General features: G+C 38.7%; 2 protein-coding genes across 10 annotated transcripts in view; both read right to left on the minus strand.

Annotated features, from left to right (window-relative positions):
* LOC124181390 (NGFI-A-binding protein homolog) overlaps positions 1–12,164 on the minus strand; it is a 36,899-nt gene extending 24,735 nt beyond the window's left edge. For 6 of the 9 annotated variants that reach the window (XR_006870443.1, XR_006870442.1, XR_006870444.1 and 3 more), the window contains exon 1: positions 10,930–12,164. Coding sequence is in view for 3 of the 9 variants with exons in the window: in XM_046567922.1 (XP_046423878.1) it covers positions 10,930–11,182 (253 nt within the window). In the remaining 6 variants the exon portion in view is untranslated. The remainder of the gene's footprint in view (positions 1–10,929) is intronic. The other 3 variants (XR_006870445.1, XM_046567923.1, XM_046567921.1) reach the window with 2 other exon arrangements.
* Positions 12,165–18,158: 5,994 nt separating this feature from the next.
* Positions 18,159–20,945, minus strand: LOC124181393 (40S ribosomal protein S8). The gene is made up of 5 exons (XM_046567929.1): positions 20,831–20,945; positions 20,268–20,398; positions 18,979–19,230; positions 18,562–18,691; positions 18,159–18,312 (listed from the first exon to the last, which is right to left on the minus strand). The coding sequence occupies exons 1-5, from the start codon at positions 20,832–20,834 to the stop codon at positions 18,203–18,205; spliced, it is 627 nt and encodes a 208-aa protein (XP_046423885.1). The 5' UTR covers positions 20,835–20,945; the 3' UTR covers positions 18,159–18,202.
* Between the last annotated feature and the right edge of the window lie 270 nt (positions 20,946–21,215).

A 21,215-nucleotide genomic window follows, 5' to 3' on the forward strand; every position in this document is an offset into this window, starting at 1 on the left:
AGTAGGTACCAGAATTTTCGACCAAGCCTTTGGCAAACCGAGGTTTCATGAAGAGAGAGACACGCGTTACAGTTTCCTCCCTTACCTGAAACAACATGCATCGACAAAAACCATCCCTTGTCTGTGTACATCGTTTAAGGTACTTGTAACGCGGTAACTTGCGCAATGCATCCACAAACCTAGAGGCTGCGTATCGTATGCGCGACCATATTTATACGATGGTGATCATTGTTCTCTCCCATGTCCCGCAGCATCTCACCCCCGGAGCTAGTTAACGGTGGATTCCCGACCCCGGAGCGGAATCTCCAACTGTCAAACGGCTCGAGGGTGAATGGGAACCACCCCGAACGGTTGGGGTAGGGCTTAGGGACAGGAGGCAGGTCAGGTACCGAAGTCCTGCCCCAAAAACACGCCTGCCTACCCCTGTCACCCCTTGTACTGGCTCCGAGGGTCTGAACATGTGTGGGTACAGGTATTTGGAAATGAGCGTGAATACTCGCGTGCATTCTTACGTTATTGGCCGCAATCCGTGCACCTCATTCCCCTCCATGGTGCCCCTGAATACGTCGCGGAAAAAAAAAATGGCGGGTTTCTTTTTAGGGATCTCGAAAGTTATGGTGGACGGATAATCGTAGTGTGGAACGTTGATGGTTTTTTTTTCTCTTCAAATTTTCAAATTTTATAGAACACTTTTGAAATGTCCTGCATTATAATATTGAATATATTATCGTTGCTACCAAGACGCAGGAATGTTTACTTATTTCATATACGAGCTTGTTTGGTATTTTTTGGAGTACTTGAAGAGAATTTTTCTTTTTTTTTTACGTAAATCATCTATATCAAGTATCGATTCGAGTTCCATTCGAATGCTATTGTTAAAACGTCGGTAAAAAACATATCGATAAACTACGGAGTGCTATATCTCATGTATTGAAACAAACACGGCTTTTCTAGCGACCCAGCGATAAAATTTGAATACGAAGAGCCGTTTTTATGCTTATGGCGTTGGTCGGTTTCAGTATCACTCTAGTATTAAGTCGTGTTATATAAACTGTAATATTTTTCATTTTTTAAGAACCAAGATGAATCGATGTTTCGAATCAATTGCGGGTATTCATACACATGCGTATACGTCGTGTTATACCCGTATACATGTTGCAATAAGTAAAAAATGCATAAGTTTTACATCTGTAATTACACTAAATAGTTCCTTGTACCAAATTTTCTTGTCATTTCAGCCACATTTAAAGCGTAATTGCAACGATACCCGTTTTACTTCTCTTTTTCTTTCACGTACAGTAATGTTCATCGATGCCTTCGACTTCCGGCTAACTCTTATTCGGTCCGAAACAAAATACGAGCTCGATTCTGTACGAATTATGTGACAATGACTGGCGATGCAGCCGGCACGAGAGATTGGGAATCATTGTCACATAATTCTTATAGAATCAATCTCGCATTTTGCTTCGAACTGAAAATAAGTTATCCGGAAGCCCAAGGCAATAGTGAATATTAGGTACACTGTACATATCATACATCACGAAGCTGTGTTCCTCGATTGTAGAATATAGATCACACCGCGTTTGCCCAAAAGTAGTTATGTATTTATATATAGTAATATATATAGAGATATATGAACTTGTTGAAACGTAACGAGATGCATGTCGAATTCCCTTGAACGTTAGGTTTTCTTATTACGTGCGAACGCGTCTTTAAAACATTCCTGATGATGAGGTAAAATGGAACTAAAAAGCGTGGTAAGCCTAATCTTTGACTGGACTTGACGCGGAAACAATTTAAATTACCTTCTGTATAATATAATAGGTCTCGATTTCTTACAAGATTTTTCAACAACTAATTTCGTCATCTAAGTAATAGAATGTTACTCGACAATAATGTTTTTGTCTAGAAATCTAAAGAAGCAGAACATTTTTTTATGTTTTTTTTTCCCCGTGTATACCACGGACCCGTTCTTTGCGAGTACGTGAAATCGTAACGAATATTTCACAACAAAGAAGAAGACAGAAGAAATCCAAATTCGACTAAATTAGCATTTAATTATTCTGCAACAATATATTTCCAAAATATGTCGATTAGTAATATCATTTTTATAAAGAGAAATCGTCAGCAAGAATTAAAAAACATCAGCGCACAAATAGCTGATTCGAAGCATCGTTACAATTGGGGGACAAAAAAATGTTTATTATAAAAATGCATGAAGTCGAACCTGTTATACAGTTACACATGTGTATATCACGAGAGAGATGAGATCGTATCGTTAATAACATAATGAATTTGAGATGAAAAAAAAATGAAAAAAAAAAGAAAACAATTACAACGAAAGTTACTTTTTGTCAACTTTCAAACAGGCTGTTGTTTCCGCATTTGAGGATCATTAACGTCTGCGACATAGACTGTATGTGGGTCATTGTTCAAAACATCCAAGTGATCGGAGTTAATTTCCACTGTGATGAACAATAAACATACGTCTATGCACACAGGTTTACACATAATGTGTACAATACGTATTGCCTGTCTTAAATCGAACTCGGTATAAAACAATTCACGGATACCGTGACCAAGCATTAAAAGTTTTGTAGAAGTAATCGCGCGTTCTACAGAAAGATACAAAATCCTCGCCATATTGTCTGCATGTACCGTATAGTACACATATACCATCGCGATCGCGAGTATCAGCTGAGTGTTTTTTAGCCATACCCAAGCCATTGAATTCTCGCAGAGAGAGAGAGAGAGAGGGAGATAGAGAGAGATTAGTCACCGACAATGAGAACAAGAAACCGCGGAGTTTCCCATCTCGCGGCGACTAAGCTAGACAAGATCGTAATTTTCCCCTCCTTCCCACAGATATGGATGTTGCGGGTCTATTGCCGGCAATAATAAAACCTGTCCACAAGCATATAGCTGCATGTATGTATTCTTTATACAACGTAGCGCTCAATTATCGTCCGGCGGTATATCGCGCGAAAAAAAACATTATTCGCGCGGAAAAAATCTTCGAAAAAAAACTGTTTTATAATGGAAGCACAGGTATGAAAATTAAAAAAAAAAAAGGTTAAGGGTGGCGGGGGGGGGAATCCAAGCAGGGGAAAAACAAAAGTGAAGAAGTAAAGAGGGAGAAGAGAAAGAGATTAAAAAACGCAGGAGATTTGAATACGGTGCAGAGTTTTTACCTCTTAAGGTGCATCTTTGGGTTTACTTTTTTAAACGATTTTTTTGTCGCCACTCCTCTCCTTTCCTCTTCCTTCACGCGTGAGGAGCAGAGCTGAGGCGTTTTTTTTTTTTTTTTTTTCTCCTTCTCGCGAGATGAGGGCCTTGCGCCCTGCGGAGGTCGACGATCTGCATACCTAAGCGTGGAACGTACGCGGCGTGCGAAGGGCTGCGCTAGTAAGGGTGAGTATAAGTAATTCGGCCGTCCGGCGAGGGTCCAGCTGCCCTTCGCGTCTTTCCTGACCCTCGGGAACACACGCACCTATATAAATGGTATGTATGTATGTATGTATGTATGTATGACACAGAGAGACCGCCGGCCTGCATCACCCTTTCGGATTAATACTTAGAACAAAAAATGTCACCCTTAGGTAACGAGCCTGTGTCTCATTCCTCCCTCCCTCCCTTCCACCCTTCCTCCCGCCCGCCCTTCCTTCCTTCCCTTCGTGCCGGTGCATGGAAGGGTATAAACCCACCTAGTTCTTTTTGTAATATATTCCTCGGCCTGCCGACTGATCTCGGCTTCTGCCTTATACGCGCGGTACAAAAAAAGCTAAGAACAGTGGAAAAAATTTTCAGCTCTATCTTTCTTTCTTTTTTTCTTTCTTTCTTTCTCACTCGCTGATCGCGGGTTACACACGAGTCCTTTATTCACACGGGTTATGCCATGGGAAACAGGTTACAGGTTCGATGCTTCGTTCTTTTTTTCCATTCCATCTTCTACATTTTAGTTTTTTTTTTTTTTATTCTGCTTTCGTTTATGGTGTATTTTTTACTTTTTCCTTTTTTTATGGTTTTGATTTTTACCATTATTATTCGTGGGGATTTTTGTACTCCTTCCTTATATATGACCCAATTCCCTCGCGTGTATATCGGCTCTCATGGTTCCCTGTCTTTGAATTTTAATTGCCTACTCATGTACCGCCGACTACCGTGCGAAAAATTATCCCACACGCATATTTATGGCGTTTTACGTGTCACTTGACTGTGTACACATACTTGTGTGAGATCTTTCTGTTCGTTAAAAAACCAGCGAACGTTGCAGCTGCACGTCAGTTTTTAACCCGTTATAGTCTGACGCACCATCTTCTTTGAATCGGACGTTTTTTGGAATCGATAATCAACGTATATGTGTACACGATAATACGTGTCTGCGACTGCATCGATTGGTCGGCCAGACCGTTTTTTCGTTTAAAAAATAAAACGACCCCCCCCGAACTCCTGAGTCTATTGGGTTTCTCAGTGTTTCTTTCGTTTTTGCGAACATTTCTTCTCTCGATTTCAATTAAGTCAATGGTACTTGCCCGCTCTTTATCCAAATCAATTTTACTGTCACACGATATAACAATAAAATAAAAGACGATTATTATTCTCCCTCTAATTATTATTCGGGTGAAAAGAACCTCTTCTTTATTTTCTCGTAAGTATTATCCATTCAGCGAAAATTACAAATTATATGAAAGTACCTGATTACAGAGTTCAACCATTGACTCAATTCTTGCAAAAAATAAATTAAAAAATTTATAAACTCTGCACGATCTCGAAGATTATTAAAGAATAATTTACACATAACTCAACAATTTGTGGATAAACAAAACCAAGTAAATAAAAAGAATTATCATTGCCTTTCAGGTTCCCCCCCCAAAAAAAAAAAAAAAAAGTGTAAACCACGAATTTTCCTTTATTTCGCTGAAATAATATAAAAATTTAACTGTATTTTGTTGTTCCTCCAAACCTTGAAAATCATAGTATGTTACAAATATCGTCACTTGGCTGATATTTGTTAATAAATAACATGTTTAAGCGTAATTCAGAAATGGCGAATTGCGTAATCGATTCAACTAAGTCATCACATTTTCCTACTAAACCAAATTATTCGCCAAATGTTGCTAATACGCATGATGATCCTGCGATGAGATCAGAAACTCGTGCAATATATGCAACACGGGATTCGAGTTATACATATTTTTTTCCGCATCATTTCATCGCTTTTTACCATTTAGTTATATATATATATATATACAAATGTATACGTACGTATATACAACCGCTTGACGATTTAAGATATTATACGAAACCTGCCTACGTACCTGCCTACCTACGCTAATTGTTTTTACTACAGACGTGTTTTTGCAGTATCGCGATGGTTTGTTTTCGCAGCCCGTGATTATCCTTACAGCGTCCTCTGCGGGAGATTTTTCGTGTTTCTTTATTTGCCTCATGGATTCCCGCATTTCTTATTGTTTTACGACGAACCTGCACCGCAGCCCAGTGCTGCAGTCGCATAAATATATATATATATATATACACATACAAACTGTTTCTACGTTTTTCTCGCAAGTTGCTCCTTTTTTTGCAACTCGACAGTCCTTTTTTGCTTTTCATCTCAACCGGAGAGATCTCGTGCGTCACTGTTTCATCGCATTATTCAACTAGTCGAATACTTTTTTTTGTTGTTTTTTAATTTACTATTTAATAATCCGGAACGACGTAGTTTCGCAATTTTCGAACTGTCGTGGGTACTATATTTATTGCAGTATGTGAAATATATTGCAAATAATCTTTTGAGAGAGAAAAAAAATCTCTCGACATGTATTTGAGAAAAAGTAAAAAACGGAGAAAAAAGTACTTGACCATCACTTGAAACATCTGCAGCTGTGCAAATTTTAAATGCAAGTTTTTCAGGTCATTCTTCGATAGTTGGATCGATACGTGATCGCGATATTCTACCGAAGTTTTGGCAGCAGACGATTTTTATGTAAATCGAGAGTGCGGCAGATATTCCGATCAGCAAAAAGTGCCGGGTTTTCCAATGACGAGTTCACAAGACACTATTAATTTATTTTACCGTCGCAATAAACCGTATGAAAACAAATTTCAAAAGTTACAAATATCGTGGAATAATTTACCTTTCTCAACCTTCCCGAGTCAATATGACTCAAAGTGATCTGGAAATGGAAAATAAGATTCGTTTCCGACGTTTAATTGATGCGGTAGCAGTTAATACGACATTTGTTGAGGGTGAATTAGAAACGTTTTGACGAGCCTCGAAGGCGCGTAAATCTGCTTTTCCGCCGTGATTTATCGAATGAAAGATCAAGCCTGCAGCGTATATAACTGATAGGTTAATCAGTGAGATGGATGACCGTGGCTAACGGTGAACCTAATCACGAGGCGAAAATCAAGCAGGGTAACTTGTACGTGTAGACAAATCGAGGTATATTACGTGTACAAAGTGCTTGTAACATTTGCCAACCTCAGTAATTGTTTCGTCTATCGATAAATACATCATATCCATGTGTGTGTGTCTGTTATATATGTATACGTGTAGATGCAGCATCTATCTATTGCGCAAAGTTGGTACATGTCAATACGTACATCTATACAGCGAAATTACATTCGAAGAAAAAAATGAGAGACCGATTATACATGCAAAGCATTTTTTGTACAGCTGTACGCATCATTTCGAGCAATCTGTAGTAGCGGACACAATTGAGAAAAAAACGCTTCGGTCTAGCAATCACGATGAGGAATTGAACGCTCTTTGAGTTAGTTAGAATTTTTCAGGGTTGACTAAATTTTTCACAAATGCATTATTGGGAAGAGGGTGTACGGTGTTCTGAACTGACTAGCTCATCCTGAGGAAATGATTTTACTGGACCGGTAGTTTATTCAACGTTTGATATTGAAAAATCGGCTGAAGATTATGTTACAAGGATCGGTGAGACGTCGTGTCACGTGTCACGGATAATTAAATTTACTTCAGTCGGAGTAAAACCAGACACGGAAAGAAAGTGTCACTCTAAATCCTTTGAAATTCGATAGGATTGTCGGACAATGGCAACATTCCAGATCAAAATCCCACAGCAGGCGATGATGATTTTAAAACGTTTCCGGACAAATATACTAATGCCATTATATCGCACGATGCTTGTCTTATTATCAATTCAATTCTACTAAAATCTGCAGAAAAAAAACATGAATTTTACGGATAACTATTTAATTCGCTAAATTTTGTTTCTATAAATGCAGCTTCAACCAGCTTACACAATTAGCGGACAAATCGCGCTCTCAAAAATATAGGCTAACTCGAGAACTGCAAAAAAAAAAAAAAAACGTTCCACAGCTTAAAAATCTCTCTTACAATTAGATCCACGCGCAGAGATTACGTAGACAATTAAATGGGAGTTCAGCTGCCAAGAGCATATGGTGAATTTGCTCACGCGGATATTATACGACCTATCTTCGAAGATGAGAATCAAAAACAACGTCATCGTCGTAATAAAGGCGACTTTATTTGCCAAGGTACGATAAGTAATAATAATAATAATAATAATAATAACAATAATAATAATAATGAAATCATAGAGCGAGAGAGCGAGAGAGCGAAATCGAATGAAAAAGAAAAGGAAAGGATTTGAAAAAAACGTCCCTTCTAGCCAGTCCCTTTTACCCATCTCCTCGCATACCATATAGTCGTAAGTTCCGCGGTCATAACCCGTTCTCTTTTCTCCAATCCTTGCGCCCCGCGCGTCCCTCTATATTATAGCTATATTAGGTATGTATATTCACGAATTATACGCTATTGGGGCGCAACCACCCACCGTCGGTTAGTAGAACGATCGCATTGTCAGGAATATAATGTGCGTCCCCGTCCGTTTCTTGTTAGGCATATATCTGCCCCAACGCATCTGTGTATGTACGTTACACACACACACACACACACACGTCATCGTATGCACTGTGTACACCTTTAAATGCACACATCGTATACGCTCAAAGCACAGTTCTTGGAGTTGAGTATTTTATATTCAGTCTGCACCCTTTCTCGGTTATATAGGTTTTTGAGCTTACTTCGAATAGCTGCTATTGCATGGTACAGGAAGGTTCGCAAATAAACAGCAATTTAGCTTATCCCTTATTACGAGCTTCGAAAGTTGAAAAACGGTTCATATTTATTCAACTGTGAATACTTTTCAACGCGACAACTTCGAGACCGTTCGTACGATTTTGATGAAATTTGTTAGACATTTTATTCTAATATAATTTTCGCATAAATCAGAATGATTCAGATTCGAGACAAATTAGCTTAATCTTATACTCAGTATGCCTCGAATGGCGTCACACGTTGCAAATTAATTGTTGGCACAATGTTTCAAACGCATTCCGATCATCCATATTTTCTCTGTATCTATTCAGACCAATATCAGATTTGTCGTGAAATTGTAATCTGTATAACCGTTTACTTGCTAAAACTATAATACAGAGATCAAGTTTCCCATTAATTGGAATAAAAGTCGACGTTCCTCGGTGTATTATCGTGCAAATGTTTGGGGGCACTCTGTACAAGTTTTTATGCACGTTATAGAACTGATTGTGAGCCAGATGATGAGAGAAACTGAATTACGAGCGTTGAAGTTCGTTGTCGTCTACAATTCACAGCAAGTCGTCTAATTTGCTGTCCACAAATGAAATTCGCCCCCAACATCCGAGCCCCTTACTGTGAAAAACAGTATACTCTAGATGTATGTGGGTGATTAATCGTGGACGACAACTGGACCCGATATAACTGTTATCGGAGTAACAAATGTAGATAAGAAAGTGTAGAGAGATGAGAATTTAATTTTCTGAAGTAACTAATACAAGCAAACTTTCATGAGATTGAAATAAACATGGTAGATTTAACACACAGTATCACATCAACTTCATAGTAGGTACATAGAAATAATTCCAGATCTAGTAATCAGGATTTAACCGATCATATACTCGGATTCCTTGAGAAAAACGTTAGAAAGCACGTTTTCTCCTTCTAAAAATGGTGTGCGATGAACACAGTGTAACAACGTATCCGTTGAAAGCGTGTATCAAGATCCCAACATACCGTATCGGTGCAGCTAACTCTGGTCTGCGTTTGCATTCTACAGACCAATATACGAGTAATGTACAACTGTAGACTGTCGGAGGAGAAGAGAAAAGCTTTTCCTGGTACGAATCCATAACTTTTTTTGTTGTTTTGCAGCTATACGCTGGGAAAAATCATACGGTTCATACATCGAAGTTATAATTTGACCCAGGAGATACAACAGTTTCAGTTGGCGCGCATAACGAGGTAGATTTTACGTTGCAGATCTGTTACGAAATTGAAGGTGATACACTTTGAAGGTGGAAAAACAATTAGGCTTTTGAACTTGGGTATTTGGAAACAGCTTTTTATTTCTGTAACTGTGTAGAGCTGCAACTGCAAGCTGGTTTCGAATATTATTGTGGAGTTTGCGGGTCTAACATTCTGAACAGCAACGGCAACAACAAGTTACGTCAAGTTAAAAACGTGTTTCATCAGTTTTTTTTTTTTTATCAAGTTGTACCTGATGCAGTTGTAAATTTTTTTGTACCCCTTTTTTTACATTAACAAAAATATCGTCCGTGTTCCTTTTTCGTAAACAACACTCTGTTTTCATCGACAAAAATAACGATAACGCATAATAACTTGTTTGTTTCACGATATTTTGAACATAGTTTCCGCTCAGTTATATCTTGTAGATCTAATTAAGCGTCGCCTCGTTTAAACTGAACCCAAACGATGATCATTTGATCACAATTTAAACCGAGGCTGTTCATGTTATGGATTATCGAGTATGTTGTGGCAACAAGTGATCGCTCAATGACTTTATTGTACGAATCTTTTCTTACTCTGTACAGTTCTTACTTGCAGCCAGCAATTACTCGCGAGACTTATTACAACTATGAGAAACAATGCGGACCAAGTAACGAGCCGTAAACTTACAGACTGTATCTTTTGTACGTAAGATATCCCTCTGCCAGTGTGCAGAAAAACGATCATAGATTATCTTACGAATCGAACTAGTTTCGGTGAAGAAAAAAACGAACAAATAGAGGAACCACATTTTTGCTCTACTCTCGGTGTAACGTTTTTTACCCGTGTTTGAAAAAGTTGATTAATCGGAAATTGGTTGGAGTTTTGTGAAATAAATATCGGGATGCACGTGTGAATAAAAAACGCATGGCACGTTCGAATGTAAGGAACAGTGATCGTTTCCCAAGGTACAGCAATCTTTTTGTACGTTAATTGTCCTTTTTGTCACATCCTGTACTTATAAATTTGTTATCGAAATGACGCTATAGTCAGTCTTTGCTGCTCGCGTTGATTGTCGCTTGTTTTGTCTAAATCATCAAACCCTATGCGTCGTTGACATGAAAAAACTCATCACAGCTATAGCAGGCTCAATCCTACATTAAACGCAGAACGCGGATAACGAAGAAAACTATTTGCCATTTCTGCGGAAAAAATTGTATTCATACCACACCACTGCAGGAATAAATTTTTTTTTAAATTACGTTATTGCATAAGACCGAAGCAAAAAGTTTATATCGACAATTTTGTTTGTCATTTCTCGGGTTTTTTGCGAAACTCCTCGCTTGACGCCAGTAAATAGGCAACCGTACAGCTTTACGCATTTCAAACACGGCAGAGTAAAAAGTAAAAGACAGCTTCGGTTGCCTAACGTTTGGCACAACAGGTATATCTGCACAGAATCGCGGCACACTGCGACATTTTCAGGCTGTGAAATAGCGGTGCATGAAAAATAAAGTGACATTTACCGCGATCGGTAAAGACCAAGCGGACGTTACTCTGTCGGAAATTCTTTCCTCGCGTATTTGAAAGATGCTTTTTTTACTCACGAGTGCCGTTTACATTTCTGCTCAGTATCCTCGGCCCCGATGATGACTGGTGGGTGCTGGACTGGGGCAGCTGGGATTGCACCGACGGGCTGGACACCGCATTGTTGATTGATACCGACGCGCTCGTCGCGGCGACGGACGCGGGGGTCGGCGTCGCGGTGCACGCCGGTGCCGGGGAAGGCGTCGCGACGCCGCGGAGTGTCTCTTCGCCGGTCGTCGACGAGCTGCTGCACCCTCCGGCATGGACGTCCATGGCGTCTCGGCGCGGCGCGATTACAATACAAAATCCATGCAATTCGAATCGACGGAACCCTCGCGCCGTCACTACTCAGGATCGATGCCTGGCTAATTCTTAATACCGTCGATCTTCCCTTAACAAGGCTGATATCGCTGTACGTAGAAACCGGCACGCGCTCACTCGCCACCTTCAAACTTGTCTCTGTATGTGTGCAAGGGATGGCGGTAGATATCTACTACAGCGATTTATCTAGCCAAGGCACGACCCTTCTTATCTTATTTTTTCTAGTACAACCGACACCACAACCGAACAACAAATATACTGGCAAACGGTACGTAAAAAAATATGAAATAAAAATAAAACAGTCGAATGAAAGCAAAAGGGTGCAAAAATTATCGATAATACTACGGGAGTTAATATTATTCTATACTACACTCAAAACGGTAACGCGAAAAAAAACAACTGCAGTCACACTCAGGAAGGAATATAGTCCGTTTTGTTTGTTGTTCTTGTTGCTGATATCGCAAAACAACGTTAAGGCACGCGAATCGATTTACTAGCAAGTCAATACACGCAACTTTATCAAAGGTTCGCTTCAGTAACAACAACGACAACAAATGCAGCAGGAACACGTGAACGCGCGCGGCAATCACGAACCAGGTAGATATATAAAGTGAATATAACAACGCGGAGGCTGCGGCACTTTGTAAAACGTTGTTCTACCGGAAGTGTTCAAAAAAAAAAAAGAAAAAAAAAAAAGATAGAAATCAATAACCGATTTTCGCACTGCGATTACAATGATAACAATATTAACAATAGTTTCAAATAATCGAGTTTTTTTTTCCGTGTATTATTAAACTTTTGCATCTAATGTGTTGTTTATCTATACATCTGTGTATGTATGTACAGAAAAGTGAGATACGGTAGAAACGGCGGCGACGCTACCAGCTCGACTTCATGCTGCACATTGTTTGGCCTCTCGGCAAGGCTGCGTCGACACCTCTCCGGCAGTTCCACCACTTCCACCACCTCGTAGACCGCCGTCGCCGCCGCCGCCGCGGCCGCCGCCGTTGTTGCCGCCAGTGCAACGGCTCCTCCCCGGTCCTCTTCATGCCCCCCACCCCCCACCATTTGCCCGTTCGATCCCCCGCCCCACCTCTCGGCCGTGGCTCACCTCACCCCGCCCGTGACCCCAGCCCCATACCCTCAGCGTACATACCCACGGCGCCCGCTCCACCTTCCAGAAGCCAACAAAAAAGCATCCGCCGTCCTCCTCCCCCCCGCCCCTCCTTCCTCTCCCCGTCCGACCGGCAGGCAACTCTCGCGGGGCAAAAACTAGCCTCCCTCCCTCCCTCCCTCCCTCCCGCCGCATCGTTTCTTCGCCGACGGTTTCGCCGAGCGTTTCTACCCCGCCCCGCACCGCACCGCTGCGGGGCGCCCCTCTGATCGTCCTTTTCCTTTTCCTTTTCCTTCTCCTATACTCTTCGTGCGTACACAGAGTGGGGGTGAGGATGTAGAAATATTGGAAAACGGAAGTCACGATGTCGAATTTTTCTGAACGCGAAAATAGATATTTGTAGAATTTCGAAATGTAGGAAAGTTCAAGGTATAGATTAGTCCAAAATATAGAATGCATAAGATACATAGAAAGTAAAGACGTCGGAAATCTGGCTATTCTAGATATGCGTACCACCTAGTATTGCTTTTTATGTTGTCGCCTTTTACGATTAGGTATGTACATACATTGCGACTATTTTTTATATACTTCAACTTTCCGTATTTTGAAATTCTACGAAATTGATTATTTCATCTCAGATAATTCAGCATCGTGGTCCGTCTTATATTTTACGTATTTCCTAATATTTCTTCAGTCTAGCCCCGAACCGCCTACGCTCCCTGCTTCTCCTGTACGTAGGCACTACGCCTTACGCCTCGAGCTCCGCGGCCCCGCGAGGACGAAGGAGACATTTCGGATCCCCTTCTTCTTCCCCCCCCCCCCCCCCCCGAACGTCTTACGCTTGGGGTCGGTACCAGCCCCTTTTTTACCTCCCTCTCCTCGCCCGTTTTACCCCCGCTTACCCCTTTCAGACTGTCCGCTGCACCTTTGGTGCGCGCCCCGACGAACGAACGAGTTCGCTTCCTGAACTTCCCCTTTTCTTCGCGTCACGACTCACGAATCGTCCTCTCGCGTCTCTCTCGTCTCTCTTCTTCGAACCGGCGCGGCGTGGCGCTATGAGTTCGTGTGTTCGCAGACCTTTACTTTTCGCGCCGAAAAAACTGTGAGGCTTTTTCATTCGGGCGTCGTTTCTTTCGGAACTTTTTCTCATCCTCCTCGGTCTTGTCTTTTTTATTTTCTTTTTTTTTCTTTTTACTTTTTATTCTTACATGCTTTCCTTTTTTGCTCTCGCTTCTCCTTCCTATAATGCTTTTTCTTCGTTACTTTTTTTTTTTTTCTATCTCTATCCTCGACGCTCAGTATACGACTTACGCACCGTGAGAGAATTCTCGGATTTGCATATCGAATATCTGATAGGTCGTGTATACGTCTATCTATAGTCATTCTTTTTGTTTCCTCCACGTCCTGCCTGATACTCTTGGATCGTTCTCGGATCAAAACATCCTAAAAACGCGACATGTATAATACGTGACGCTGAATCCAAAAATGTTTCGGATATTTTTACTTGTCATCTATCCCGATGATCATACTGCAGATATGTTATACTGCTGCACCCAGCTTTTTAAATGCATCTGATTTAGAGAAAGAATTCGATGCGTTAATTACCATAAATCTTGATACTGTTTAGATATGACAAAATTTTCTCGTGTTAGTCAATATCTTTTTATCAAATGTTTGTAAGTAAAGTCCACCAATTTACTTTTACAAATCCGTGATCCACAACGGTAGTTCGTGAAACCGATAGTCTTATCCGCAGATGTAATCGTATAATATAGTAACGAATTTTCCTCCCAAACTAACAAATTAAGCGTAAACAAGTTTCGAAAAGTCGAATCAGCCAAATAATCTTCCTTCTACTAATATATTCTTTCTATCGTGATTATACTGGCCACTTATCCATTGAATTGACATCCTGAAGGGGGTTGGTCTTATTATTGCGAATTTTAACATATTATAAAGGACTCTGAAATCTCTCCATCAACTGGCGTTAGATATAGAAATAACATCAAGAAGTTCATAACATTTTTGAAATCTTTTTATTATTACGTTCCATAGCTACAGTTTCTTAAAAATTGATTATACTTACATTTCGGGTGAAGCTGATTCAGATTTACTTGAAAACTTTTTCGGTTTTCTAATTCTTTGCTCATTATCAGGCGCAATTTGATTAATACATGTTCTATTCGTCTATTCTACAGTCGATCAGAGTTAATATTTAACATTTATTTGCATTGACAATAAGAAACGGACGAAAATTTGGCCTTTTACTGACTGAAGGATGTAATATTGCATCAGTATTACAATAAATATGACCATGGATCTTGGAAAAATATGATTCGCGACATCTGGCATTAACAATAAAAACAAAAAATCAATACTGTATGATGCAAAAGAAACTGAATCATTATGAGATATGGCTTTCTAAATTGGGCACAACCATGCGACCGTCAGCATCGTTCGCAATGAACCAGCTTGCATCAATCGGTACAAGTACGCGAGTAAAATATCATCCAACCAATGAATAGCGGAATAAACAGGCATTCAGCTAGACAGACAGCATATAGATATTTCGTGATGGTATGTACATTAGTATTGAGATATCTTTTGGAGGGTAGGTACAAAATTATTCCGCAATTCCCCAAATTCATTGGGCAGCCAAGTATCCTGAGATACTGTCTCTGGATTCTTCTTCGCGAGCAAAAACAATTGATTTTCGTTGAGCCTAATGATATGCGTAGGATAAAGAAATTTAAATAATCAGATTTATGTATGATAATTTAATGAACTTGCAGAGTAAATGCCAATGTATTACATTCAACAGTATTTGTTTTTAATTTCATATTACTGAGAACTTGTGTAGCAAACGCGTCGCAGGTTTTTGGTACGATGGCCATTTTACTATAATTTCGTACAGAGTAAATACAAGTTTTGAAGACTTTTTCATCTTGTGTTAACTTCCACACTATCACAGTTTTTTTTTTATGTACGATGGCGTTATCCTTTTTGTGTCTACACCAATGCGAAAATATTCATGAGATAGTTCTTTCACTAGGGAGTTTTGCATTGTTGCGATACTGACATAAAAAAACTTAATTTGTACAGCAGTATTTATTTCAGTATTTAAAACATCTGTGATATTTATTTGTAGCACATTTCGGCGTCTTTGGTCTTCCACGCTTCAAGTAAAATACCGTTTTTTCAAAGACTGTAAGATGTGAGTATTCTCGACAGTGTTTCATTTCGTTTTAGCTGTGGGTGTATATGAAAATATTTGAAAACTTGTTTGACCGACTCGAAACGCCAAAGCTTAATTAACTTATTGGGGTAAGCTTCAAGAAGGAAAATATGTGTGGCTGAAAAATTTCACAGTGACGTACATGACTTTATTACTTGTAACTTTCAAATATGAAAAGTCTTTGGGACTTGAAAAGACAGAAAGCAATAAGAAAATTGAATAAACTTGTATCTTACACACAGTAAATAAGGGAAGAAAAAATTTTTCTTGACAACACACTTATTATATACATTTATTATTGAAGCATAAATCTCGAGGACTTATAAATTCTCGGAATATACTTTTGCAGTGCATTCACTTTGTCAAGATATAATGTCAAGGCTATTGACCATTTGTAATAAATTATGCAGGCGTGGTTTGTAAAACGATTAATTGTAAACATGTGTACTTCAATGATCAGTAATATATTTCAATTTTGGCGAAAATCAATTCATTTTGCAGTCGAAGTTTTACGCGCTATTCCATACAAAAAGCACCTAAACTTGACATGTTGACTTATCGAGAATTAAGAATGCAAAAAAGACATCCAGAATATCGCAAGAATCACAACTGAGAAAATAGCATGAAAATTATGGGATATAAAATCGCAATCAGAACATCGCTTGAACAGAATCAAAAGCTCGGTTATCAGTAAGTTTGGTTACGGGAAAATGTTTTTTTTTTTTATCGGAGTATCAAGCGTGGGGTAAAATTTCATTTTCTGTAACATTATACCGTACATAACGAATGGTTCGTTACAAACACTGTCTGCGGAGACAGCATACCGTTCAATTCAAACTAGGAATATGACTTACCCTGGGAAAGTATGTCCCAGGCACATTATAATTATTACATTCACCCCGGACAACATTTGCATTGTGAATATAATATAATATGATGCAAGAATCATTTTCAGTATCTCATGTGTGAATGCCGATGATGATATTATTAAGATCCTGTTTTCAAACTAAATAAAATGTTGTGAAGAATTATTTTTACCAGTTTCGTCAACGCTTTATTGCATGTATACTATAACTTGAATTCAATATATTGCTTTAATATTAAAATTAAAGACGGGACATGAGATAAAAGTGCCTAAACTCGCAGATTCCATCCGAAATTGGAAAATCTATGGTGTCTTAGATGTCGGCAACATCTTGACATTGAAATTATCATTTTCACTTGATCAAATAACATACTTGGGAACAAATAATAAAACGGGAAGGCCAAGTCTAACATATACATACACAGGATTCATAATTTCAAAGGTAAATGTTAGTTTTCACTTGACCGTTTCGGATGTCCGGGATCTGATTATTATGTATCAATGAATGAGTGTCCAAACATTTTGGTTTGAAGTTAACGACAAGACCGCTAAACACTAGCCTAGCACATGATATTAATCAAATTCTGCGTTTAGTTTCAAAGCAATTGCATATTTATCAGCTAATTATGATTAATTAATTAAAATATTTGTTCTGTTCTATTACTCGAAAATTTTTCCATTATTGCAGAAGATATCAAGATCTGATTTATATCCTCAGATTTTATCTTCGAAATATAGTTGAACAAGAAAAGATGACTGTATGCAGTCAAGTCTAGCAATAAATAGAATAAATATATTTACACCGCAAATTGAGCGGTTAATGTTCGATTTTGAAAATTACAATGGAGTTTTGAGTATGGTGTCTGTTTGACCGGCCATGCAGCGTTTATTGGCTCTCGATCCCGAATATTTTATCGAAAGACCATGTCTCCATTAGATCATGGATTATTTTTGCGTTGCTCTGTAAATGTGCGTTTAATCATTTTGTACAGCGCTCTGGTGTCTAAAAAACTAAAGCGTGCATGTTTAATTAATGCTAAATTTATTTGTACGAGGCTGCAAAATCTTGCTGTTACTAACACATTGACGGCACACAGACGAAATCACCAGTGACGCCCAAATTGCGGGGTATCGGAATTTATTATTCTGCAAAGATGTAGAGTTTCATACGGATTTTATACCAATTCATGTAAATTGTCGAAATTATATTTAGAATTCTAGCAGTAACCGAAGCATTTCGGAAAACATTTAATATTTTCACTAAAGTGAAAATTTTCTTTAAATATTCGAAATATCGTTAACAGATTGAGAATTCCACTGCTGATATCGGGTAATTCGGAGCCAAATCGTTAGGAGCGCTTACGTTTTTAGAAGTAGAAATGATGTATGCGTATGATATATCGGTCAAGGATTAAAATTTGTTCAATTATTTTACTTGTGAGCGTTAATACTTAGCATGTAAACCTGATAAACAACAGTAAAAGAACCAGCTATTCCTGATCAACAGCTAAACCAAAGTACACTTGTACAATTTACAACTTGGAATTATTGTACCCTTTCATTTGATGAAGTAGGAAATATTTTGAAATGCTATGTCACGTAATTCTTACCTCAATATCAAAAGCAAATTCACTAATAGAAAAGGAAGCAGGTAAATGTTGACACAGGGTATAACATTCGACAATTACAATTACTTTAAATAAATTGATCAATCTTCATTTTATATATTTTATTCACTTGAAGATGGTTACAAGCTCATTATTTAGCCTTCTTACTCTTAATCTTCCTCATGTAGAACTCAAGTTCTTTTCCTTCCAAAATATATCCGTCCGCTCTGCCACACTGTCCTGGTCTGCTAGCGACACAAGCTGTAAACGGGTTTATTTAATTAATGAGTGTTGGAAATTTTTGTATCAACGGAAAATGCTTTAAAATTGTCGTCAGAACGCTGTGGAAAATGAGTCATCATAATACTCAGAGTAGGTAAGGGTAATCATCACGTTAATTATTGAATAAGAGAAGAGCAAACTGCAAAGTCGAAAGTAAATATTGCATGGATCAACTACCTACTTATTACATACCTATTCAAAAACAAACAAATTTTCAAATTGGCTTACCAAGTACTCTACCAGTGGCAAATTGCTCTTCAAGCGCAGGTTCTACTTTGGCGAAGCGTTGTCTTGCCTTGTACTTAGCTTCTGTCTTTTTTGACCTCTTCTTGTTCAAGATTTCTTCTTCGGCTTCGGTCTGTAATACAATTTTTCTGTGTCATCATCAATACCAAAATTAAGGAAACAGACTGAATGATTAAGAATCAAATCTACTCAATTTCTCAACAACTGCCTACAATTTATATTCACCAATATTCACGTAGTAGATTTTTTTTTTCCATTGCTTTACTTATTCCGTTCTGAATTTCTTCCCAAATAACTCACCTCAAATAATTTAGGGGTTGTGAATTCGATAAGGTGTCATGAAAATGCTAGTAAATATTTGATACCATGATTGAAGGCTGTGTATGATGTATTACGTACCAGCTTAGCTCCTCGTTTACGTCCCAGAGGTAGCACGTAGTGTGATTCATACCATTGACGGAATGGTGTTGCATCAATAGTGACGATGGCATTCTTTACAAGAGTTTTCGTACGGACAAGTTCGTTGTTGGAAGCATTGTACACAACGTCGATAATACGGGTTTTACGAGTCGCACACTCCGATCCCCACGAGAAATTACCCGTGTCCAAACGAAGAGCTCTAAATTTCTTGTTGCCTCCACGAGTACGAACCTTAGCAAAAAAAAAAAAGGTTATCAACTTGAGGAAGAAGAATGTACTATCACTGACTATGTTAGTTTTGAAAACGTCAGAACGCTGTGGAATTAATTGGTGTCCTCATGGCAATCAGACACAAACAAGTTTTCACATCATATTGAATACTATGTGGGAATTGGGAAATTCAGGCTCATGAATAATTTCAAAAGGAATTTGTTTCCATTGCAAATAAATAAATATATATATTACTGATACTTCAGTGTGATTATGAAGATATTTGGAATGACTGAAAGACTTATCATCCAAGATATGTCTATATTTATGTATATTAGTATTATATTGTATACAGATTCATAGTATTGCTTCGATTTCATTGATGTTAATCATTTGAAAATCACTGTTCTTTTTTTATATTTTCTTTTCAGCAATATAATTTTAAACGTAAATAATGTGCAGTTTCCTTCAACCTATATTTCAAACCAGCTGTATGTATTACTTTAACCCTGCGTGGTCACACTGGGTTGATTTTGTTCCAAGTGAAATTTCACTTAAGAATTCCTGGAAAACCGAAAAGCGACAGGGCGCAGCTTTTGTTACTAAAAGAACTATCGTAATAAGATAGTAAAAATTATCGTGGATTGATTTTTCATAAAAATCCTTAATTTTCCTCTCCTCAAAATTGTGCATTTCCAAGCGATCCAAAAATTATATTTCTTTCAGTAGAACCGATCAAAGCCCAGTTCTTCTCAAACATTAGAGTTTATAGATTAGTAAACCATAATTATCAACTGTTGAAATTTGGGCCAAAACACGTTTTTCGACAGTTTTCACTCAGATGCCAATATATGGTATATAATATAATGACTGTTGTGCTCAAATAATTATGGATACACATTCTAGAGAGATTCGAAAGTTTTCAAGAATTCTTTTGATTTGTTAAATTAACTCAACATGTTGAAAACTGTTCGTGGACGTTTTCGACCGGGTGCTACTGGACAGAGTTAGTTGTTGTGTATACTCTTGTGAGAATAACTAACACGATAAGAACTCACAGTGTGTATACGCTGAGGGCCAAGTTTGGTGTTAGCAGCAGGGCGACCCAACTCGAACTTCCTCTTCTTACGCAGAGGCTTCCTTTTGCCTCCGGTAGCACGTCGCTTATGCCAGTGATCCCGGGATATACCTTTGGAAAAAATTGTACATGTTATTGATCAATTGACAATATGAATACGAAGTGTCTATGCATAGACACGAGAAAGTGAGGTTATGCCAGCGCAATTCTACCTGTACAAAAATTCGATAAAACAATCAATAAGTTGAATTACAATTAGATGTGACGCGTTTCAGCGACTGAGTTCGGAAGTTGCAGCAGCTATGAGTAATGCGTGTAAATAACTAGGAAAAAATCACATGTCTAAATATCACAACACTGGAAGCAGTGTCAAAAAACAGTACGTGTTTTCGAAGTTTATAAGGAATATTATACAAAAATAGCTACTGAGTTACTTAAAAGAAGGTCTTGGGAACAAGATATCGTCAAAATTTGCGGATTTATGTGTGTAAAATCACAGATGTGCGTCGATTTCGGTTTTCATTCAGAAAACGAGACACTCACCCATCTTGCTAGCGGGCTAAAAGAAGCAGGAACTACTCGCCAGCCAAAACCTATGGTTGGAATATCCGGTATGGAGAAGGTTGCCGATCACTTCCGCAAGAGGCGCACTTCATACGTAAGTTTACAGTCTCTCACGGACTAGTCCGTGCCAGCCCCTTGACGAGTTTGCGCGCAGTCAGCGAGGGCAGCGAGCGTGTCAGAAGTCTACTAGCGCCACGTAAAATCACTAAAAAACGGGGACAAGACGCGTACAATTCTTTAGTATACGAGCAGTGGTGAGTGTCAGGGGGCTGGTCCGTGCAGTGGCTCTACGAACAGTGTGGCCCATGTGTAGCCAAAACGCGTACTGATTGGCTTGGAAAACGATCCCGCCAGTTATTTAAAA

Source organism: Neodiprion fabricii, chromosome 4 (assembly GCF_021155785.1).
Source record: "Neodiprion fabricii isolate iyNeoFabr1 chromosome 4, iyNeoFabr1.1, whole genome shotgun sequence".
NCBI lineage: Eukaryota > Metazoa > Arthropoda > Insecta > Hymenoptera > Diprionidae > Neodiprion > Neodiprion fabricii.